The sequence below is a fragment of the Ictalurus punctatus genome, chromosome 21 (genome assembly GCF_001660625.3).
Source record: "Ictalurus punctatus breed USDA103 chromosome 21, Coco_2.0, whole genome shotgun sequence".
NCBI lineage: Eukaryota > Metazoa > Chordata > Actinopteri > Siluriformes > Ictaluridae > Ictalurus > Ictalurus punctatus.
The window spans coordinates 11,075,082-11,099,764 of NC_030436.2; the positions used below are offsets into that span (position 1 = coordinate 11,075,082).

A 24,683-nucleotide genomic window follows, 5' to 3' on the forward strand; every position below is an offset into this window, starting at 1 on the left:
AGACTATCCACGTGGTATCATGAAATATGCAAACTGGCTAAAGAAGGTAAGTTTGTACTCTCCACTAATATTGGCACCCTTGGTAAATATGAGTAAAGAAGGCTGTGAAAAATGGTCTTTATTTTTAACCTTTTGATTTTTTGTTTAAAAAAAATGCACAAAAATAATCTGCTCTCAAGGATATTTAATAAACAATTGCAAAAAAAATACAGATTTATCCAAAAAAAAAAAACTTTGTTAAATATAGGGGTGCGCTAATTATTGGCACTCCTATGAATATGAGAAAATATATCTGAAGTATATTCCAATAGTTTTCTTTTTTTTTTTAAATACACCTGGGTGACACAGAACAGGAAATGGAGGGCACTGTATAATGACTATGCATTCAATTTTAATAGAAAATATACTATCATCCTTGCAATAACAAGCAAGAGAAACAATCCAGAAAGATATTTTTTTGTTTTGTTTTTTAAGTTGAATTTATTCTTGGATTAATATCACTCACATCTGGTCATTTTTTTATTTTCTGAGTTTGGCTGTCTTTTCAAACTAAAAAGGTCCTGTGGTCCACTACAGTGGGCATGCTGTAAAATTAAAAATAAAAATACATTTTAAAAAGTCTAAATTGTATTTAAAAAAAAAAAAAAAAAAAAAAAAAAAAATAGGTAGGAAATCAAAAAAAAAAAAAAGACACTTTTTTCCTTGGGTCTCAGGAGGATATTATAAATATATTATCAATCATGAATTTATTTATTTATTAGATGATGATAGATAAGATTAATCCAACATTAACATTAAAAATGAAGTCAAATCAAATCACACACCATATACTGCTTTCTCTTCATCCAAAAAACTGCCTTCACAGTGCTTTTAGTAAATCGCACTACTGCCATTTCTAGACCTGCACTGTTTAAATGTCTGATGGACCCTGTGCTGGGGTCGTTGGCCTATTGTGGAGCACCGTTTGTTTAGGAGGAGATGAAGAATTCTTTCTGAGGACTCCACGTTCTGAAGACTCCACTGAGCAGAACGAGGAGACCCACTCAGGACACCTCAGATGGCAGTGCAGATATCTGCATCGTTTCTCTGCTCCAGACCTAGTTTCTACACCAGAGACTTCTCCTTCTACAGGGTCCACCCCTGTAGCCCGTTCTTTTGTTCTGGGAGTGGCTGTGATTCAGGGAGAGGAAGACAGTGAAATTCAGAGAGCGTGAGAACAGCTGCTGATGTGGCTGCCCAGAACACTCTCTTGTCCCGACTCTTACCCAGCAGCATCAACAACCACTGGGAACACACTAAACCTTTCTATTTAACATTCTGTCTCTCACCTTTCAATTACAGTGACTCTAGCCAATAGGGGACGTCTGAGTGCATGTAGGTGGAAGAGGGCAATAATTAAAAAAGAAAATCATATTTTGTTTTGTTCTCCAACTGTTTGAACTTGTGAATCCTTTTCTAAAAAGGTATTTATCACAACGAAGTTGAAGAGAAACTGCAGATGTTATACCACTTTTTCAAAAAATTATAAACCGGATGTGTTTATAAACAGGTATGTGAAAGTGGAGTTCTGCCAGTGAATATGGGGAACAGAAGGTAGGACCTACTGCTTTACATGGATGTTTCGGGGTTATCAGGAGAGATTTTGTCCCAGTTGTTTTTAGACCTAGAGAACTGGCCAGACTGAGTAAATACATTGCAATATTTGAGGGAGAGACTTGCATGCATGAACGTTTGTGTGTGTGAGCCTTGTACGTTAATAATAGGTGATATTTAGGGGTCTACGCTGAAAAGTAAAAATGTAAAATACGGGTATAATGACTACGTAAACACGACGAAATAACGTTTCGATGTAAAATCAATTAAACAAACATCTTATTAGTCAAACAATCAAGTATTCAAACGTCCACTTCTACTGTTCTGCCCTTTGCGTTGTTAATATAGTTGGAAATTTTGCGACAATCCCTTTACGGCTAGTTTACGCCCTTTACCCCCTGTTTACGACATGACCGTAACGCGCTTTCCGAGTATGTTGAAAGCAGTTAATGCAGGTCGGTACGCGTTTCAGAAGGTAAGTGTCACTCTCAGATGTTCACATTCACGGCAATTTGTCAACATGTCGTGTCAAACCGCTCGCAAAGTCCCAGCCACGCTTCTAGGCTCCATGGCGTTCGGGGGGCGCGCAGACGCGGACACGAGCGCCAAGATGGTAAAGGCGTTTTTGGAGCGCGGGCACGATGAGCTGGACACCGCGTTCATGTACACTGACGGGAACGCGGAGACGATCATCGGGGCAATGCAACTTCCTCAGACGGGTAGGACAGGAAGAAGTGCACAGATTTAATCATAATAATAGATAATCAAACAAATAATGATTAATTAAAACCAATACCAAAGTAAAAGAATCATTAAAAAACGATCCACTTCTTTTAAAGTTCATTATTATCATTTCCAAATGCATTGCAATATTAAAAGTAGCAATAAAACACTTTTTAGTAAATAGTTCCCCACTTTCACCAAGGTATTGAAATAGCCTCTTATTATTAAAGATATTAGTATAAATCACACACATCATCATAAATTCATACTGTAACACACACAACCAGTGTTGGGTAGGGGAGACTGGGGTCAGTAAGCATTTTTCACTTTACTGCAAATCTTATGAGTAAAATATTCTAAATCTCCGTTTAAAAGAAAAACAAAACACAAGATATGAACTTTTGTTTGATCTCTACTAGGGCTGGGTTTTGTGAACCAACTTGGCAATTCAATTAGATTCTTATTTATATGGTTTCGATTTGATTCAATTTCGATTCGTTATCGATTAGTTATCAATATTTCTTTTAAAATGTTAGTTTTGCAGATATGGAATCCATATTTTAATATAAATGCTGGTAACTGAAACCCTCCTACTTAGCTATACTACTGAAATACACATTTACATTAACAATAGGGCACACACAATTATGTTGAATTACTTTTACTTTGAGTAACAAACATTGTGACAAGAAATCGTAAACGTGCATACAGTGCACACAAGGTAAGCACAAACTGCACATATTAGTGTAAAAAAAAAAACACAGTAAATGTGCAACAGTGAAATTTATTGACAACTTTATTGACCTCATCGTTACCGTCACTTCCTTTGAACATGAAATACTTCCGCACATCAGACTTTAATTTGGCCAGCGTTCGCTTCAATTGGCTACCGTCACCTTCTGCCATGATCTTCTGTCTTTTTTTGTTTTGTTTCATTTAATTTTGTTTTGTTTTAAGTGGAGCAACTCGAAAGATAGCGACATCTTCAGGACGAGAGGCGAAGTACAGATAATATTCACATCCTCTCATGTAAAGCAAGTGTGTTAAGAATCGATTTGTGGATTTCCCAAATCAATATCGTTTCGTTAAACTGAATTAATCTATTAAAAATCGGAGAATTGATATTTTTTACGCAGCCCTAATCTCTATTCATAATAAACAAATTCCATTGACATGTTAATATCAGAGGATCTAGAAAATTAAAGGACATGGCATAGGTTCATTTGTAGCATCTAAACATTTGCATTTAATTAGTTTTATCCAAAATGACTTACAACTGGGACAGGATACAGATGATACAAGGGCCCTTTGCTCTTTCTTCGCTAAAACGCATGCTCATTGTTGGCCAGGTCAATATATTAAATCACACAAATAACAAATGATATTATTGACATATTGCAAGTCTTTGAGCTTTATCTTTAAACCACACAGTTTTCCATGAACGAAACCAATTTTGAAGAATATAGAAATCATTATTTGTTGTAGACTTGTTTTGGGAAGTGCTGGAGGAAGATGATTTTGAGAATCACGATCATACTGTAATTAAAATTACATTTCTGACTGAAACTGAGCGAGACATAGCCTGAAATTTCACTTTTTTTTTTGTTTCTTAGTTCGTGTGGCCACCAAAGCGAACCCCTGGGACGGTAAGACGCTGAAACCCGAGAGCGTGCGCTCTCAGCTGGAGACATCGCTCAAGAGGCTGCGCGTTCAAAGCGTTAACATCTTCTACTTGCACGCTCCAGACCATGAGAACCCCGTTGAGGACACGCTGAGAACTTGCAATGAGCTGCACAAAGAGGTAGAGTAGTTCTTACATCCGGTGTACGGGAAAAAGTTCTGCTCCAATAAATGTCACCACCAAGTAATAAATCACGGCTGTTCGAGCGACAAAATCACTCATAGGACCTAACTTAACATTTATTAACATCATCTAATGGGGTTTGAACAACAGTCCCATCTCTAATTATGAACTGGATTGATGTAGCTGAGGTTGAGGAACTGTCAGAGCCAGAATATAACCCCCCACACTGACATTCCTACATCCGAGTTCTTTTTCCACTGTTTCTAGGGTGGTTTCTAATGGTAGGGCTTGTTTAAATAAATAACTACAGTACACCAATTCAACTTCCGAACTTCTTTATTGCCAGGGAAAGTTTAAAGAGCTCGGCTTATCAAACTACGCCTCGTGGGAAGTGGCCGAAATCTACTGCATCTGCAAACACAACAGCTGGGTCCTTCCTACCGTCTACCAGGTGAATCAAAGTATTGAAATTGTCCTCCGATTTATTATTCATGCTCGTTCTTTTTTTATAGAGCTTAAAGCAGGTGTTGATGACCTGTCTTCTTTAAAGGGCATGTACAACGCTACCACGCGACAAGTGGAGACGGAACTGCTGCCGTGTCTGCGATACTTCGGCATACGTTTCTACGCGTACAATCCCCTGGCAGGTACGTTGGTGTAACGTGCTTTTGGATGTTATTTTACCTTCACACTAGCGAGTGACGTCACTTGTAATGCTTTGCAATTGCACTTGTGGGATTTTTTTTTATATCCCACGATATAAACAGTAATCCTGACAACATGATAGTACCACCACCACGTTTCACCGTTCTCACTTTGATACGCATTGTCGGGTTTCTAGCCTAAATATATACAATCTGCTGTAATGTGAATATGCACTTCTTGTTCTTGTTAAATCTTTCGAAATACCAGCCCGTGACTTTTCTACCGACATCAAACGGGGGATAAACACATGTAGGAACTAATGCTGTGAGAGTAGAGGTTTCCAGAGACAACGGACATCTTTTAGGATTGTAGTAGTCGTCTGAGAAATTTGTTCCACCTCCTTATAATTAAATTTGCATAAAATTGAGGAAACCTCGATTCACACGTCACTAGCTCGAACGCAGTGAAACGTCTCGTCGTGTAACGATACTGTGGAATCTTTAACAGGAGGCCTGCTTACGGGGAAATACCATTATGAGGATAAAGACGGCGCTCAGCCTGCAGGACGCTTCTTTGGAAATAAGTGGGCTGCTGTCTACAGAGACAGGTAAACAATTACACATCTTCCCAGATCTTATTTCTGATATTTTGTGGAATTTATCTCTTCAGTGTTAATAGTCCGAGCCCAGGGTTCGAGGGATGCTAGCTAGCTAAGATTATGTTACTAATGAACAATATTGGAGTTGTTATTTTTTACACATTTGTTGCTGTTGTAAAGCAGTAAATCTGAGTTTATAATCTTGGGAATGGTTTATTTATTTATAAGGGGTGTAAAACCTCAGGCTTCTACATGATACTGTACGATTTTATGATGATTCAAAAATCAATGATTCCATATTTGACAATACGATTCGATTTGGTGTCCTACAATCAATATTTGACCAACTTTGTTCTGCATCATGGGGTAGGCCTACTATTAAAGTATCAGAGTTACGGGCAAATCACCATGCTAGTCTATTCAAGTATTTACACATCAGTTTTTAAATAGAATTTTTTACACAAGTTTTAAATCAGTTATAATTGAACATAATCGATTCATCAATCCAAATTGATTATTAACCCCTAATATTTAGTCCGTGCACAATTCCATTAATTAGGCTATTAAATCTATGGGCTAACTCTAACTTTGTTTGCTTTTTTGTTTGTTTTTATTGTACAAAACCACCTACTTAACTTCATTCACTGTATGTTGCTGCTGTAATGAATCAATAAATTGGATTCAGTTTGGTTTTAAATACTGCACAAAACCGTAAGCAAACGAGTTGTTTGATTTGTGTTGTGGATTTTTACTTTTTTTAAACGTACTGTCAATCTGAATCTTGTAGGTTTTGGAAAGAGAGCCATTTCCACGCTATAGACGGCGTCCTGAAGGCCCTCGAGGCAGCGTACGGTTCAGAGAAGCCGGGCTTAACCTCGGCCGCTATACGCTGGATGTATCATCACTCTCAGCTCAAGGTACAAGCTCCTAAATCGAGTACTGACTATTCCATGGATCTCGTATCAGCGTCATCGAATATACAGAGTGAGAAGCTTTGCATCCCTCACGTGTTTTTTTTTTTTTTATGTGGGGAAGAAGGACAACAGACCTTTTGTTCAACAATTTATCTTCAAATAAAAAACAATTCCTGGGTGAATTCTGTAACGATACAAAACGTGACAGAAACAACAGGAAAAGGTTCGGGGGTTTTTTTTTGCCATAGGAGGTTAGAGGTGGAGATAGACGTTACTTAAGAAATGTAAATTTTCAAACTAATATCTTTTTGACATTTTTTTTCGGTTATCTTAAAACACACAATTTGCCCATTTGTGTTACCTGCACAAAAATAGCAGTATCTGTCTTTATCATCTCCCAAGGGGATGCAAACTTTTGCACTCGGCTTTATCCGTATTCCTTTGAATATGCTCAATGATAAATGAGCCCGGATCAGCACTCTGTGGTGCTTCAAAATTATAAACACTGCCTCTACGTACCATCTGCATCAATAATTCGTGAATTAACTGTAGAATTCATACAGAACAATTTTCTTTAGCAAATATATTCAACAAATCGTGTTAGAACAGGACGTGTTTAAAAAAAACATACACAAGTCTTCAACTCGTGTAAACAATGTTTCCGTAAAAAGAAATGATGCGTTATATGCAGAGTAAAGAATCCTGCTTTCCTCAGGCTGAGCTTGGAGACGCCGTGATCGTCGGGATGTCCACCATGGAGCAGCTTCAGGAGAACTTGGCAGCAGCTGAAGAAGGTCCTCTAAAGCAGGAAGTGGTGGATGCCTTCAAGCGCGGCTGGGATTTAGTGGCTCACGAGTGTCCTAACTACTTCCGCTAGACGCGCGGCGGACTCGCACTCGCCTTTAATTACAGCTGAAAATGAAGGAGGATCTACTATAATGTGAATTTCCCCAGAAATATATTGTACGAAGTTATCACTTTGTTCAGACTTGCCCAGAAATAACTTTGATTCCATCCATGTTAATAATTCAAGCTAAACTTTGAATTTTGGATTTAGCACTTATTTTTGATATTCTAACGATAAATAAATATCACTGATGAACATTCAGCATTTTATTACTATTTATTTATTTTTTTAAACGACTGAACGTTTAATCCCATATCAGCACACCTAAAGTAAGCGAATGATGTCGGTTTGAAAGTAGTATTTTTTGGGGGGAAGTTGAAGGGATCAAACGAGGAAAGTCGTATAGAACGTTTGGATCATAAAATCACATAAAACACATGTTGAAGAAATATCTGCACAAATATGTATCCTGCTTTTGCAAAGTTAATCAAACATGTTTAATGTCCATGTGGAAAGTCCATTGTTTCTTTTCATTAACTCTCTTCATCATCATCATCATCGTCGTCGTCGTCTTTTGCCTGCATGGCCTCTTCATCACCTTCTGCTAACAGCTCGAAATCTCCGGTCTCCGAATTCCACATGCACTTTATGGTCACTTTGAATTCAGCCATCTCGATCCCGAACAGTTTCTGAAAGGAATTCATAGCGAAGTACAGAAGGGTGACTAAAGCATAAAGTTTATGCCCTCGCCAGCGTGCAAACAGCCAATCACACCAAGTTTAATCAGCTTCGGATTCTCACTCCACAAACTCACCTGTTCATTTTATAGAAACGAACAAAAAATTATCAGCAGTAGTTTTACTATTTAATATACTCGGGTCTAAAGTAAAGTCTGTACAGGATTTATGAGTTTTTGAATGTTATTGTTTCATTCTTAATTTTTTTGCAGCTTTTTTCAAAATTTGCGATTTTTGTGGGGGGAAAAAAAAAAAATCACACAAAGTAGTTTCCCACGCTCTTTTGCAGTGATGTCTGTCAGTAAGTGAGAGCTTTTAGCTGTGTTCGTGTTCGACGCACGTGAATCGAAGAGGGTTTCGGCTGAACGCGCGTCGTGACATCACATGACTCATCTCTGACCCAAAATCTGCGGTAATTTAGAAACGTTTCAAGCTCCTTTGAAGTTTGCTCGATTTTGCATGATGCGCATCACAATATATAAATTAGCCAACAAACTGTCCACAAAACAGCAGTAAAATAAACCAAAAAACGTTAAACTGACTTCGACGGTACTTTGCCTACAAAGACGACTGTGTTTTTTTGTTTATATAATTACGGCAAATCAACATTTAAAAGTAAATATCACCATACCAACGATACGATACGATATTGATCTATCGCTCAGCCCTATTATATACAGGTGTGATCAACCCCCCCCGACTGACTTTCAGCTGTTTGCGATGAACAAGTCAAACAAAAGCGATTGAAATAATTCGACACAATGAACGCTTCAAGTGCTTTCCCCAAATTCAACTGAAAACGCAACTTATGATTTCTCCAGTCTCAAAAGTATTCACCCCCCCGAATAGAATCCCTCACAACAGCACAAACATGTAAAACAGGTGTTGTCTCAAGCACACCTGATGCTAAACTCATCAAGGGCTTCATCAATTGCACCAGGTGTGCTTGAGCTGGAATGGAATACGTGAAATAGCTAGGGGCAGAGAAAAAAAAAGAAAAGTTTGTATGACATGTTACCAGGTAATGAAATAAACAGAAAACTACAATGTTAATCTAATCTTACCGAGCTTCACCAAGTGTACCATCTGTTTCTTATCCAAAGCTATATTTATGTATGCATTATGATACACACACACACACACTACATTTGGTAACTGCTTAAAACCGAATCATTCATGAAAGCAGGTTTCCACTTCCTCCTTCGCGTGGTGCAGAATCGAGTGTAAATGAAATGCAGCCGACTCACCAGAATACGGGCTTGTTCAGGAGTGAGCGCGTCTCCTTCTTTACACACTTCGTAGTCCTTTAATAACGTGACGACACCTGCGGACAGATTTCATAACGAATGAACATCTCGCGTCCACATATTAGAAGTATTTACTGCTCGAGAGGAGCTGATTTACCATCACGTCCCAGTCAGAAAGGTAGAACACTTTGGGTCGTGTTGTAACAGGAAAATAACCAACACTGGGGTGGTGTGATGAAGCAGAATTACTGTTAGCACCCCACCTCCAACCTGCATACTACGTAACTACATAGTGTGGTAAAACAGTACACTGCCTAATACGCTAACGGGTCACTTGTGCTCATTTTGACGTTTAGTGCAAATTGTTTGTTTTTTTTTTTATTCGCAGCTCATAAACCAGCTACTGTGGTTCTTCCTCGGGTCTTGATCACCCAAACAGATCAGCGACGACGTGCGCGGTGATTGGACTAAAGCCTCGGTGTCGTTTTTCATTCAGGGAAACTGTCTGACCATCGATGTCTGTAATCTGGCATCTGGGTGCCGTTACCTTTTTTCAGCGCTGTAGGCAGTCCTAACTGTCTGAGCTGAGGCTCCATGGAGTGGGAGAACTGTTCCAGCGGCCCCTCGTCCAGCGTCACCGCCATCTGTGCCACGTTCCCCGCCCTAGCGTAATCCATCTCTTTGAACCCGCTGAAATACCTGACCCAAACACATGACGGAAATACATGACCAGCCGTGCTACGATGTTAAGACATGGCTAGCTCACGAAACAGTATATTTGATCATTAATTTTTTTATTTGTTTCAATTCTTTATCGTTTTGCTTACACTTGAAACAAAAGGAAAAAGAGAGAGATACATCGCTCACAATAAGAGAAAGGGAGTGGGCAAAACGAAAGGGCTAAGAACATAATAACTGGGTCCCAAATTTTAATGAAGGCTTTGCGTTCATTTCATTTTTTTTTTTTTTTTTTTTTTTAAAGTTGTATGTCAATTGTTCCAAAGGCTGTGAGACTAATACTAAATTTAGTATTTGTTTGAACAAGTCAACTGTTCCTTGTTCCAATAAAGAAAAATGCAATTCTTTGCCATAGAGGATATCATTCTTCAGTGTGCATTGGAAATAACATCTAATGACTGATTTATATCTGTAATTACATTCATTTCATGTGTTATATTCATTACTTTTTTTTGCATTTAAGGTCTTTCTGCCAAACGTTCTTGAGGGAGGTCACAAACGAACTCGCGGAGTCTCTCGAGATTTAATAAATCTCTGAACTCGTCCCTTTTAGACTTGTGGAACCGACTAAAACCTAAAACTCTAATACAATCAGTTCTGTGTATGTGTTAATTGTTGTATGTTAATAGCTCAGCCAAATAATAAACGCAGATAATCAATCAACGTTACTGTACCAGGACAGGCTGAAACAACTTTTTCCTCCCTGACATTTGAATTAAAATCTTGCCCTCGTTTCATTTTCGGTCTCTTCTCAGAAGTACGAGCATCAAAAAACTTTTCTAAAATTCAAGGCCACCGCTTTCTGTTTAATAAAGGAGAAATTATTTACTTACTCTTGTACTTCGTCTTTCGTTTTGTTCGTGAACAGGACTCCTACTTCCCCTCGGAGGAACCTGCTCACCTACGACACACAGTGCAAACCATCCAAAATTCAAATCTGCTGCAATCCATTCCGGTCCACTAAATCATTAAGACAAATGATCAGGTACCTTGTGCAAATTATCCTTGTATTCATCTGTCGGTCCTTTCCCAAGTGCAATCATCATCACCTTGTTCTTGCCGAAAAAGAACCTGCAACGATTAGAGAAACGATCAGAACAAGCCGGCAGGGTTGCCAGATTGATTGTGCTGTGTGTGTGTGTCTCTCTCTCTCTCTCTCACCGGCTGTGTTTCCACGCTGTTCGGACGTCTTTGAGTTTGCTGTTCCTCATGTTTTCCACTGAGAAGATGAACACGTACCTGTACGTGTCGACGCATTTCCGCAGCTGAAGCAGGAGACCGAGAGACGCTGATTACAATTCATTTATACCACACTGCTGCCGGGTTCTGTCTTCTGATTGGTCAGAAGGTGGTGATTCATTTACTAGAACAGCAGCTCTGACAGTAGCGCAGCTGCACATCATGGGTTTCTTTATAATCAATCAGAATTTACGCTTTTTTGACCTTTACTAGTGTCTACAAAAAAGATTTATTTTTTATTTAAAAATAAGATTTCTGTTTATTAAAAAAAATAACGAATTGTTAAACAATATATATTTTTAATTACGTTATGTAGAATATTTTAACATCTGATCAGCTTCAAATTCATAAAAAGTAGAAAAATAATCACCATATCCATTGTACATGTGTATTATATGAGAACACTCGACTCTCAGGAAGAGCACTAGGATAGTTTTGGGATCAAAATGAGGGGAAATAATGTTTAATAAATACCTACTGATTACTAAACTGCAATGTAATATGTTTTTGGGGAAAATAAAAAAGATACTGACTTCCTCAATCAGGTTCTGCTTCGCTTCCAATCCCTTCTTGACTGTTTTTGTTAAAGAGACTGTTGGCAGAGACAGAAAGTGTTTCAGGAAAAAACATTAGGAACTGTTACCTCTGAGCTACTTGTTATTAATTTATTTCCTTTTCCATTTCCATCACTTCACTCGCAGAACTGCTGATAATAAATGTCCAGAGCACATAATCTAATTAAATGAATCATGCCTGAACCCCAAATGCATCTCAGCTGCACAAAAATTACTCAGAAGCCACACCATGTCCTTACACCTCATGGATTTGGAGCTGGATTTTAGCTTTAGCTCGTTAGCTGATTAGTAAACTACATTACTGTTTTAATGCGAATATTTAATTAGATAAGTTACTCAGCTGACATGCTAGCTGTTGTGACTCTACGCGATAAATCCACGTCATAAAACATCGACATCAATGCATGTTTAGTTTATTTTGTCTACCTTTTTTATCCCTCTTCGATTTCGGCATGGCTCTCACGTTGCTCTCGCAGTCCTTCGATTCTTCTACAGTCGTCTAAAGCGGAGCTATAGGCAGCACCTGCGCCTCTGCCGCCCCCTGGCGGCCATTCTGCTGTCTGACATCATATTTCTGAATCATATTTCTCTCTCTCTCTCTCTCTCTCTCTCTCTCTCTCTCTCTCTCTCTCTCTCATATTTCTCTCTCTCTCTCTCTCTCTCTCTCTCTCTCTCATATTTCTCTCTCTCTCTCTCTCTCTCTCTCGCAGCATGGTTCATTCTCTCTCTCTCAGCATGGTTCATTCTCTCTCTCTGTCTCTCTCTCTCTCTCGCTCGCTCGCTCCCTGTCCAAATGAAACTGAACTCTGCAGACATGATCATACGTTAGTTTTAATGTCACATGATGATAGTGGGCCTTTCAGATGTGGATTCATGTTCAGTGTTACTTCAAATAAATGTTTAAAAATTACACCAAAATTTAGAAAGAATATTTTAATAAGCTTCTGTGCTACTGTACAGTATTGTACAGTATTGTACAGTATTGACTTATTGTTTGCTCTTGGTTAGTGGTCATAGTGAAATAGACTTAAGATTAATTTTATAATATTAATATTACAAAACAAAATACATTATTATTATTATTATTATTGTTGTTGTTGTTGTTGTTGTTGTTGTTGTTATTGTTATTATTATTGTAGTATTAGTAGTAGTAGTAGTGGTGGTGGTGGTTTATTTTGGGGGGTAAAATGATTAAATGTGGATTGATGTTAGTGTTAAATCTAAAGTTTCAGTCCTGATTGAGGAGATGTACAGCTGAGTGGTGTAGCTCTCCTACACTGCACCCAGATGATGCCCCCTGACCAGCTAACATACCGTCTTGATCGTTTTATATTCTTTGTCACACTGTTTCTGTTTCTGTTGGACTATTTTATAAATATGACTTAATATCTGTTAAGTGCTATTTCAAATAAATCTGTTTAAATAGCATTTAAGCTTCTGTGTTATATTTTTATGCTAGTAAATAGTCTTAAAAACTGGTCTAACCATCAGTGAGCCGGTGTGTTATGATGTGGCATGTTGTGGGCTGGTTGTGGTGGTCCGCTCTGGGCCAGAAAGTCCAGGGCCCCTTTTTGGTCCCAGTTCACCCCGATTATTGCTATTAATGCTAAATAACGTATGCTGAAATATTAAATATCGATGTTAAAACACTGAAATGAGGGCCCCATTCCTACATTTTGCTTGGGCCCCCAAATCACTAAATCTGCCTCTGGTAAAAGATATCAAAGTAGCGCCAAGGCCCAGGCATTTCTCAGATTTAAAGTGCAATGCATTGTGGGAACACAGGCGAGCAGTAGAGCTGTGCGCGCGCACACACACACACACACACACACACACACACACACACACACACACACACATATATATATATATATATATATATATATATATATATATATATATATATATATATATATATATATATATATATATATATATATATATATATATATATATATATATATATATATTAGAAGTGTTATATGTTTTCAGAAAGGTGTTTTTGCAGTTTTTCTTTACAGTAGCATCTCGATGTTTGGGGAGAAAAAAAAAAAAAAAAAAAAGAAGATTCACAAGTTCCAACAGTTGCTCAGGTGCCGGGGCTCAGTGCGTACGGTCTCGACTTAGAGCTTAGCGATGCGACGAGAAGCCGCATGGGTAGGCGTTACCAGTTCCTCTCTCTGGGTGTCCATCTCCTCCACCTCCATGGACGTGGTTTCTGATATCTCTGGGGACTGAGACAGAGACCCTCCGCTATTTATACCTTTCCTTTCTATTCCATTGCGTTCTTTGCTGCCATAGTAACCAGCGTGACGGTGTAGCTTCTGAATTCTGAAGTTTAAATCCAGTGTAGCTTCTGAACGCTGAAGGGTGGAATGGCCAGTAGGTGGCAGTGTGTGAGCGGAGCAGGAGCTCAGACCTGTTTCAGTTTGAGAAAAGAGCAGAAGGCTGACTGGACTTGACATGAATGTTTAATGCCGGATTAATCTCCTCTCCACATCATCTCTAACCTCTTATGTACAGTATAACACATGTAGTGGATGTTTCTTTCAAACTCAACTCAAACTCTCTCTGACACAAATGATTTACCTCCAGTTTTCTTTACTTAAAACTAAACATCACATAAAAATTAATACAGTTTCCCCCCTAAATATTAAGAGTCCAGACTCCTGTATGTGTAGTGAGCGGTTTAGAGGAAACTTAAAGTCCACTCCACTTCCGTTCCCAGCTCCACAAAAGCACGTGGAGTAAATATGGAAGTTGGGAAGTGGATTTGTGTTTCTCCTGCCGATGAAAACCCCTGAGCATTAGCAAATATAACAAAATATAAGAATACAAACGTGTTTAATGTGAACAAATGATCAATCTGAGCAGCTAGTTCCTCATAAATGCTATTAACCCTGATATGTAGCACCTTCATTTGCCATTTACCATCATCCTCAATTCCTGCAAAATGTTTAAGACGTAATGTAAACATTATGAACTCGGCCTGTGCAGACGCTTTACACGGTTTATCAATTTGTTTTTGATATATGCACTTAATTCGTATTTAAAACATCAGATGCAAAACTTTTAAAGACTTTCAACCACTCATTAAACCACTCATAGGACTGAATAGAAAACCTTTTACTTTATTTCCTGACTTATTAATGGTGATTTTTTTTTTCATTTACACTCGTATTTACACAGAACGGATGTGACTCTGACACAGAGGTCTTCACAGATGATAAGAACAATCAACACACCTTGAAATACATCTCCCTGCCCATCTTCCAGTGACGTGTGGACTAAAAGACTAAAGCACCGCTGCAGTAGTCTCTTTAGGTAGAGATGAAATGAGGGTTAAAGCCTGCTGCAACAATATCAGCAGGTAGAAGAATGGGATTGATGTAATGAAAATAGACCAACATGTTGATGAAAAGAAGTTTGAACTGGAAAAATGTCAACTCGTTCAGGGTTGATTTCTCCTTTAAGTGTCAGCTGCACTTCAGTTTTCACACGCTCCAACAACACCACTGACGAAAGAAGAAGAAGAAAAAATAACAAGAGACTTTGAACTTACAGAAATCAACTTTAATATGAAACAATGAAAATAAGCAGCAATTAATCATTATGGGAACTGGATGAAATAAACCTTCAAGACTCCAAAAGTGTCCCGCACCATTTGTTTATTATTATTATTATTATTATTATTATTATTATTATTATGATTATGATTGTCTGAGTTTTCATTTTTATTATATAAATCTTTTTGCATATGGGTTTAAATTCACTTATTGTTCTGGGACGTTCTTGGAACCGGAAACACAGCGCCTTCACTTCATCAGGAGCGCTGCTTACAGGTCGGATATAAAGTAAAGCGTTCGCTAGCAAATCAAATTTTTATGTGAAATGAATCAATTTTTTTTTTAAAAGAAAAACAAAACAAAAACAAATCAAATACAAACACTCTGTGCAACGTAAACAAAAAGAAGAATCCAGCTACAGCTCAACATCCAAGCTAAAATAAAGTCCAATTTAATAAACATGACACAACTCTTGATGATATTCAGACCCAGAGTTGAGATTAAACACGTGCAAATTTTACATCTCCATGGCAATTTCCATTTTTACGGTATAAGCACGATACCATACCGTCATGACGGGCGTTAGTGTGTCGGTGAGGGCGTGGCTTAATCTTATGACATCGTAACCACCAGCATTTTCTTTTTCTAAGGATCGCTCTCAACATGGAACTTTTGCTGCGTAAAACACACCGTCCACCCTTACGCCCCCTGGGTAATGCCGAGAACGTAAGGTGACTTTAATACCGATATTTTTTGCGATATATTGTGTATCTGAGTGTATCAGCACGTGCCTAATCTCCAGCAAACGATCGTCCAGCACAGCTATAAGTCTCCCTTCTGTAGTAGACATGACAGTGTGACGAACATGCGGAGAAACAAAATACACACACACACACACACACACACACATATATACATATATATTAAACAGAAGGACCGCTTAATTTGTTTAAGGCTAATCAGGCTCATTAATATTCATCAATCTGGACACAGTTTTCTCAGAACGCATCACAATATTTAACCCAAGTCACGTGTTCTGTTAGCGTGTGCCCTAGGTGTGTGTGTGTGTGTGAGACGTGACTCTAAAGTGACCACCTCATGAGAATCATAGTGTATTTTTTTCTTTTCTCATCATCGGCTGCCTTAAGAAAAATGAACGAAACGCAGAAACCGTCTCAATTAGCGTCACTCTATCCTAGAAGTGTGTGTGTGTGAAATGAAGGATCTCTTTGTGTTTTCACCATTATACTTCCCAAAATGATGAATTATTATTTTGACCAGGATAAAGCATCCGCTGAAGACGAATGAATAAACGCGGTCAATATGTCACAGAGCGTCCGAATATTAGCACACGCCGTCGTTCTTATTCACGTGACTTTCCTTTGAACTCTCTCTTTCAAAGCGCTTCGTTGTTTTGTTTTGGTTTTTTAAATCGTTCCATTTGCATTTTTTCAGTCAGTTCCAAGCGAGTGGGGAAGTTTTGGGTTTTTTTCCGGGTGTAAATTTGCAGAAAGTCATGAGTGGTTTTGGCGAAAAAAAAACACAGAAGCACTGTCCACAATGTCCCTCTTAATCTAAATGCAGTCATTCAGCCAAGACAAGTCAGGCATTAACGATGAACAGAAGTCTGCTTCACCCAAAAAGTTCATAGACATCGTTCAGTTTCATTTCATAAAAAAAAACCCACTCGCTATAGTTCGTGTTTATACTGAGCATCATTTCAAATTTTCAGTTATGGTTTATAGATGAGATTTGGGCAAGATCACACTAGCTAGCATCTTGTGGGCATGGCCTATCAGCCTATCTGTTCAATATACTGTACGTGGTTATAAAGTTTATAAGCACGGCCGTGTTTCCTTTGCTTAAAACACGAGGCCGTGTTTTTTCTTCCAGTTTCTGAGCACGAAATTCCACATGAAGTGCGAGCTAAAAACAGTAAGGAACTCAAGTTGCGAGCCGTTCTGAAGCGTTGAACCCAATTTGGTACCACGGCTGCCTTCTGTAGAGTCATCAAACATCATTTAGGTCAAAATGGACACTTCGCTCCTGAGATTCTTTGTACAGATTTTACGCTGAATGAAAAATTGGCACAACAACAGGTAAACGTGGGTTAGGTTCAAGTAAGAAACATTGTATTAGGAACACTAAAACTAATAAAATGAAAGTAGTGCTGCAGCTCTAATCGATACGTTATGTAGGTGAATAGATTATAAGCTTGTTCCTAAATGAAACTGGTGGTGACGATTAAATGTTTTTGTCTGTTCGTCGTTAAATCGCCTTGGCAATTGTGCTGTGAGAAAAACACTGGCTTTGGCTGTTTAAACTGATGTTCAAACGCGTTCCTTCTTAATTCACGACTGTTATTTCACCTTCTTGTGGAGCAGTCCCTTCAGAGTCAGCACAGTGAAAGGCGGGGTCTTAGGAGGGACCAAGGCCCTAATTTACATAGAATTTACACAGGGGGAAAAACAAAACTCACTTGTTGCCTGTTGCTGTGTGAGTGCGAGTGTGGGTGAGTGTGTGTGAGTGTGTGTGTGTGAGTGCGAGTGAGTGAGTGTGAGTGCTGGGTAAAGGTGCAAATTTCAGACACCAAACATGCCTTGGCTGATTAACTACATTTACGCTAAGTGAGAAAATGTGAATCTCGCTTTAATTTGTGATTTGACGATTTAGAAAAATGCCAGTTTTGGTTTTAGAAGACTTCATATGCAATAAAACAAAACAAAACACGGACAATATTAACGTGTCTTTATAACCCAATAATAAATGTTTCCAAACAGTCAGTCCTCATGGAGGCTTTATGACATTTCTCTGCACCTCACGTCTAACCTCTGCTTCAAACGAGGCAAAACTCAAACTTTAAAAAACAAACATCGCAAAATAAATTCAAGTATAAATGAAACTGAACCACTACGGACGATCGTTACGATGATATTATGAGCTGTGTGTGTCATTCTGCCCTTGCAGACCATCTGATCATCCCTGAGGTGTCTTCATGGCTGATTGTTAAGAAGAATCGTAAAACACTGATGCAAAAAAAACAACCAAAACAAAAACGACACAAACTTCATTGAGAAAGCCATGCTATCGCCTACCTGCATGACAGGAAGCAAAACAAATAAAAATAACATTTTAAAAAAGCCATGGGCAAAATAATTGTTTTCTGCATGGATGAGCTCATAGTGTAAAAAAAAAAAACAAAAAAAAAAAACAACACTTTGATATTGTTGAATTTTCTTTCGCAAACCGATGTGTTCTCGAGTTCCTATTGGCACGGACATTATTTCGCGCGCAATCACAGACCCCTCCGTTCTTTCCCTCGACCTGTCCATTGTCTGTCAAGAACAGAACACAGGCGTCGCCGCAGTCCGATGTTCTCCTCCGTCGTAGATCATCGTGCCGGCGCTCAGCGCTGAAAAGGCTTGCGTGCTTTTTTCCTCCTACGCTGTCCTTTTCCTACCTCGCTCCAGCTTTCGCTCGTCTCTCCTCGCTGGGTAAATAAGCCGGGCTGAGGAGGCGGTCCTGAGCCGGCCCCCCCGGGGTGATTCGGGGGTGATCCTGGTGAGAAAAATCCACCGTTGGACGAGGCGTCGCTGCCCGGCGCACCCTGGAAAATACGGCTGAAGAAATCGTGCAAGTCGGAGGGAGAGCCTGGAGCTGGGGTATGGCCTGAGGGAGATCTGAGAGAGAGAGAGAGAGAGAGAGAGAGAGGAAATGTAACTTTGCTTATTTATATAAGGCAGTGAAGAAGGTGTGGCCCGGGAGTCTATATCGACGAAGGAGGCGTGGCCTGTGTGTCTCTCTCAGCAAAGGAGACGTGGCCTGTGTACCTCTCTCAGCGAAGGAGGCGTGGCCTGTGGACCTCTCTCAGCAAAGGAGGCGTGGCCTGTGGACCTCTCTCAGCAAAGGAGGCGTGGCCTGTGTACCTCTCCCAGCGGAGGCATGGCCTGTGTACCACTCTCAGCGAAGGAGGCGTGGCCTGTGTACCTCTCTCAGCGAAGGAGGCGTGGCCTAGTTGTCTGTCTCAGTGAAGGAGGCATGGCCTGTGTACCTCTCTCAGCGAAGGAGGCGTGGCCTGTGTACCTCTCTCAGCGAAGGAGGCGTGGCCTGGTTGTCTGTCCAAGTGAAGGAGGCATGGCCTGTGTACCACTCTCAGCAAAGGAGGCGTGGCCTGTGTACCTTTCTCAGCAAAGGAGGCGTGGCCTGTGTACCTCTCTCAGCAAAGGAGGCGTGGCCTGTGGACCTCTCAGCAAAGGAGGTTTGGCCTGTGTACCTCTCTCAGCAAAGGAGGCGTGGCCTGTGTGTCTGTCAGTCTCAGTAGCGTGTCATTTCACACACAGTATTATTGTGTTTCATTAAAACTTCTGTCTGATATACGTGTTTCTGTCACTAGACATTAGATACATTTTAGTCTGGTGTTCATTACTAAATGGCAAATGGCGCACTTATATAGCGCTTTTATCCAAAGCGCTTTACACTGCGTCTCATTCACACATTCACAAACACACTCACACACCAATAGTAGCAGAGCTGCCATGCAAGGCGCTAACTTGCCATCGGGAGCAACTTGGGATTCAGTGTCTTGCCCAAGGACACTTCAGCATGTGGCATGTGGAGTCATGTGGGCCATGAATTGAACCACCAACCCTTCGAATAGTGGACAACCTGCTCTACCACCTGAGCTACAGCCGCCCCTAGTGAAATATAAAGGTTGGTACCTGTGGCGGTTGGAACTGCTGTTACTTTTGGAGCCAAAAGAGATGTGATAGGGGACACGATGTGTATCAGGGGAGATTCCTATTCGCTGGCAACCCGCCCACTCTGTGGGAAGAACACAAAATCAGTAAAATTCACTAAAAAATAACCAATTAAACATAAACTTTATTTATCCTGGGCTTCAGACATATAAATACACACACACACACACACACACACACACATAAAAGCACTAAGACATGTACACAATCAGTGATATAAGAACCAGTGTAATTCCAGATACCAGTGATGTCATAGACTTTTCCGTCCATGAAGGCGAAGTAGGTGATCTTCAGACCGAGCATGCTGGACTCAGCCCACAGGTCTCCTTCCTCAGCGCCATGCCGTTTATTACACTCAGCACAGAATCGCGCTTCGTGAGGCTCGCGGTCCATCTCAAACCGCCTGCAGGGCCAAACCCGGACAGAGCGAGGGAATAAAAACGCAAAGATGATGAGCATTTTCAAATGAAGCGACACGTTTATGATAATACTAACGACAGGATTTGTGATTAATTTGTGATTTATATTTATATAATATTTGTTTTAAATGCCATACCTGTGTTTGCCCTCACACTTGGTGCACATCATGGTGTTCATGGCCTCCTTCAGGTCGTCCTGCAGCTTCGTCAGGAACTCGTTCATCGACTTGGAGAGCTCCGACGCTGCCATTCGCTTCCTGTTTTTGAAGAAAAAAAAGGATCATGTTGTGCCGTCAGAGTTGTGAGACTCGACCGAACTCATAAAAAATTTTTTTTTTAATAATAAAAAATTAAATAATTAAAAAAAAAAAAACCTAAAAAAAACGGGATACTGTCATTTTTTTTAAAGGTGCGCTCACAGCTCGTACTCGCGCCGGGTCTCTGGGTTGCTCACGATGTCCCACGCCGCTCGAAGGACTTTAAAAGCCTCACCGGCTCGAGGGTGCTTGTTCTTATCTGGATGGACCTAAATGTACAGCAGCAGTTAAACGAAATCAATACACCATATATACATACCACAGATATATCGCATTAAAGGTGCCGTCTGCCATTTTTTTAGAGTTCAGTACAAAGCCACGCCCCCTTAAACACCACCTCAGACAGACGAGGAGACACTTTAAACCTTTTCAGGAATAGAATTAATCCAAAATGTGTTATTTGTTGGTTATCGGTTAATCAGACGCTGGTTTCAATCCTGAATAAGAATGGAAGTGTTTATAAAGCCGAAGTGGTGATTTAGATGATTTATTTATTCACCTGTACAGCCAGCTGTCTATAGGCCCGCTTAAGCTCCGACTCCGTGGCATGTGTGTTCACGCCCAGCACGTTAAACGGGTCCAGCTCATCTTCAGGGATCTGCACGAGGCGGTTGATTTTATTTTCATTCATTGATATTGCTATACATCGTATCACAAATAAACATCAGCAGGAATATGAGCACATCAGGAGAACATCACTCTGAGGTACCTGTGCTAATGCCAGCAGTCTCTCGAGCTCTTGTCCAGGCTGACTCCGCTCCATCCTGGATGGAGACTCTGGATTCACTGTCACGTGTTCGGAGCCACTTTTCCACAACCATACTCTAATCCTTCCCATAAGCGTGACTCCTTTCTTCATTATCCAACAGTTCTGAAGACCGAGCCACCATCGCCTGCCTCTGTCTCCACCCAACCTCTCCACAACACTCCTCATGACCCCGGCACTTAGGAACACTACGCTACTAATGAGACTGAAAGCTGAAACCAGTGCGCGGTGTGCAGAGCACGTGGATTTGTAAACCCAGCCCGCGAGAGCTGCAGCCAAACTCCGGGACCGATCCACGACACGTCTTAAATCCTGCTTCATTCCCGGGACGTCGGTGACCTTAAAGAGCATGAACATGCCGAGGTCGTAAAGTGCAATCGCTCCAGATTCGACGGCGACGCCGCAGTGGTGGGTCAGAGACACGATCAGATCCACCACCATATGGACGCAGGAAATACTCCACGGGCTGACGGATTCGGACAGGAAATCTCGGAACGTCGCCATGAGCTGGAAGCCAGTTTGTCTTCTCAGACGGCCCTGGTTGTGATAGTGGTGGTTCCTCCGGCGGATCTGTTTATGTCTGCTCGCTCCAGAGGATGAGGAAAAGGATGGAGGCGACATCCAGGACGAAAACTGTTCACCTGAACCCGAGCCACTTTTTCTCGACTTTCCTTTCTTCCCGCGAGATCCCGACGCATCCTTTGCGGCAGCGTTCCTACAACCGTCTTTCTCATCATCCGCTTCATCGAACACACTGTTTCCGTCTTCCTCCAGCTGATCCGTACCTCCATTAGTTCTCGCGTATCCGCTCTCTTCTACCTTCTCCGGGTCTTCCTGCTCACCCTGTTTCGCGCCAGGTGACTCGGAGTTCAGATCCTCCGGCACCTCCCGAGATGTTTCCACTTCCTCTGACACACTCGGCACAGACTCCTCGCACATGCCCCCACTCGCCGGTCCGTCGTCCGGACGCGTCCCGGTTCTCAACTCTTCTAGATCATCCATGACGTCCGTCGTTCTCAAAAAGCCAAAACAAAGGATGCTCAGGGGTCCGTCATAACCCGTCACACGGTCCGCTAATCTCCAGGAGGATGAGGAAATGTCTGGCTCAGGTTAGCGCAGTATAATTTGGAATTTGTGTTGCTAAGCACTGCATAACACACTCAAGCAAAGCTTAACCACGAAACCTTGGAATTGTACATGACTGATCCAGTCCATTATCGCACACAGGTTAATCTGTGCAGATTTACGCCATGAATCCTGCAAACAGGACAAAATAAAACAGCCCGATCACTCCTCAGACAGCAAAATCAACTTTAGATCATTGGCATCGGTCAATAAAACAGCCTACACATTTCAATTTAAACCCTGCTTTCCAATACACGTGGCGTGACGTATTACTGCTGAACAACATCTCATCTCTTCATCGTCTAAACACGACACTGTGACGTGACATCAGTAAACATGGAAAGTCTTTGCAGCCCGATCTGTTCTTTCATTTCCAAACATTTTCTAGTTGCGTGATAAAAAGAAAACGCCAGCTGCTGATGAAATAAAGGTTGTTTTCACACAACTGCTTTGTTCTGGGTTTGAGTTACGTCATTTCAAAAGTGATTCAAAAAATGTGAATTAACAGACAGACTGAGTAGGAATTTCTCTTCCAACCTTATTTTTGATCTTACTTACTCTTTATATCCATTTCGTTATTTGACTTTTGTTTTATTCGGTTAAATTGCATTGCTTTGGCAGTGTGAGTCGCCTCATGTATAAACTGTGCCTTTGACACTTTCTTTATCTGTTTTGAAATTGATCAGACTGTGCCTTTGATGCTTTCTTTTTCTGTTTTGAAATTGATCAGACGTGTACATTTAGGTTGTTCTTCTGCACATCGCGAAATTTCAATCTGACTTCAAGATTCAGACAGTACGATATATATTTCGGCTTTTACATTTCTAACAGCGTTGTTATTATTTCCCCCAGCAGCTCTGTGGAAACACTTCGACACCTGACACTACTCTAACATCACAGACTTGACTGATTGTGAAACACACACCTCTCCGGGGACTGACTACATCACATCATAACATCACATCCCCAAACGGATAGGAGTTTCCTTCACACTTACAAACTGAATACAGAAATGAAACCAAACTGAGCAACGACACTTACAGTCTAATACTTTACAGAGCCAAAGACATAAACATGCAGTTAAATATGAACTAATACATGCATGCACGACAGAAATATAACCGAGGCTCATCATATTTTTATTAATCGACTTTAATCTTTTGTTGTTGTTGTTGTTGTTGTTAAATCCATTTTCTCTTCCGCGTTCATGATTGTTTTGGTTGTACTGCAGGTCTGTGCAGTTATTTACCTACACATGAATCTGCTGTTCCTTTATTGCCACAAATGTTAAAGTTTACTATTAATACACTTTAGAACCACTATAATTCGCGCTAAATACATCAAGTTCACTATTATTATCATTATTTCTATTAAAAGACGAAGTGCCATGACAACACAACTCATTGGCCAGACTGAGAATTTTAGCACAAGCATAACGACTTTTACATGATCATTAAAATAAACACTCGCTAAACACTTACGCTGATATTTAATCCAATCTTTCAGAAATATGTTGTAAAAAAATCTTCTGTACAATTTCATAATTAGAAAAAAACAACCCTGATTTTATACTTAGCCAACTCGCTAACTGACGTCGCTGTCCTTGTTGTTTCTCTTTTTTTTCCTTTCCATGGTATTCACTTCCGGGGTAAGAGAACGACTTCCGCTTTGAGTTGTAACCCGTTCCGGACCGTTAGAAAAGAAAAGTTGAACGTTTTAAAGAGATGATGAACTTTAACCGTCAAAAAAAAGAGTTAAAAAAAGGCAACTTTAGGAATAAAATATAATCCAAATCAGAATGAAATGTCATCGCTCACTCAACAATCAGTGCTCGGATGTGGATATTTGTATATACATTACCAATTAAAAAAATAAATCAGTAAATTGTTGCTCTTAAACGCGGTTTTGCGTCTTGCACATAAAAAACATACATTAATTACCCTGCTGTTCAAGTGGTCTAGAGTCCTATTCGGACAGGATTAGTTTTTCCATACCGATATCTGTTAAGTAATGTTGATGAAAGACGTCTGTAGTAATTATGATTGATTCACACGTTGGGATAACCTCGGAGTG

General features: G+C 40.2%; 3 protein-coding genes across 4 annotated transcripts; 1 reads left to right on the plus strand and 2 right to left on the minus strand.

Annotated features, from left to right (window-relative positions):
- The first annotated feature begins 1,983 nt into the window (after positions 1-1,983).
- akr7a3 (aldo-keto reductase family 7, member A3 (aflatoxin aldehyde reductase)) lies at positions 1,984-7,385 on the plus strand. Its single transcript, XM_017450965.3, has 7 exons — positions 1,984-2,312; positions 3,930-4,117; positions 4,467-4,571; positions 4,671-4,767; positions 5,273-5,372; positions 6,151-6,280; positions 6,993-7,385. The coding sequence occupies exons 1-7, from the start codon at positions 2,003-2,005 to the stop codon at positions 7,152-7,154; spliced, it is 1,092 nt and encodes a 363-aa protein (XP_017306454.1). The 5' UTR covers positions 1,984-2,002; the 3' UTR covers positions 7,155-7,385.
- mrto4 (MRT4 homolog, ribosome maturation factor) lies at positions 7,382-12,218 on the minus strand. Its single transcript, XM_017450966.2, has 8 exons — positions 12,087-12,218; positions 11,619-11,677; positions 11,008-11,111; positions 10,836-10,917; positions 10,680-10,747; positions 9,656-9,807; positions 9,109-9,185; positions 7,382-7,813 (listed from the first exon to the last, which is right to left on the minus strand). Exons 1-8 carry the CDS (start codon positions 12,112-12,114, stop codon positions 7,658-7,660), a joined length of 726 nt encoding a protein of 241 aa, XP_017306455.1. The 5' UTR covers positions 12,115-12,218; the 3' UTR covers positions 7,382-7,657.
- Positions 12,219-17,959: 5,741 nt separating this feature from the next.
- dnajc14 (DnaJ (Hsp40) homolog, subfamily C, member 14) lies at positions 17,960-24,271 on the minus strand. 2 transcript variants are annotated; one of them, XM_017450902.3, is made up of 8 exons: positions 24,183-24,271; positions 21,429-22,742; positions 21,219-21,317; positions 20,822-20,928; positions 20,540-20,659; positions 20,226-20,386; positions 19,945-20,047; positions 17,960-18,906 (listed from the first exon to the last, which is right to left on the minus strand). In XM_017450902.3, exons 2-8 carry the CDS (start codon positions 22,485-22,487, stop codon positions 18,633-18,635), a joined length of 1,923 nt encoding a protein of 640 aa, XP_017306391.1. In that variant the 5' UTR covers positions 22,488-22,742; positions 24,183-24,271; the 3' UTR covers positions 17,960-18,632. The 2 variants fall into 2 exon arrangements, with proteins under 2 accessions (XP_017306391.1, XP_017306390.1); XM_017450901.3 differs by having other exon boundaries at positions 24,092-24,250.
- Between the last annotated feature and the right edge of the window lie 412 nt (positions 24,272-24,683).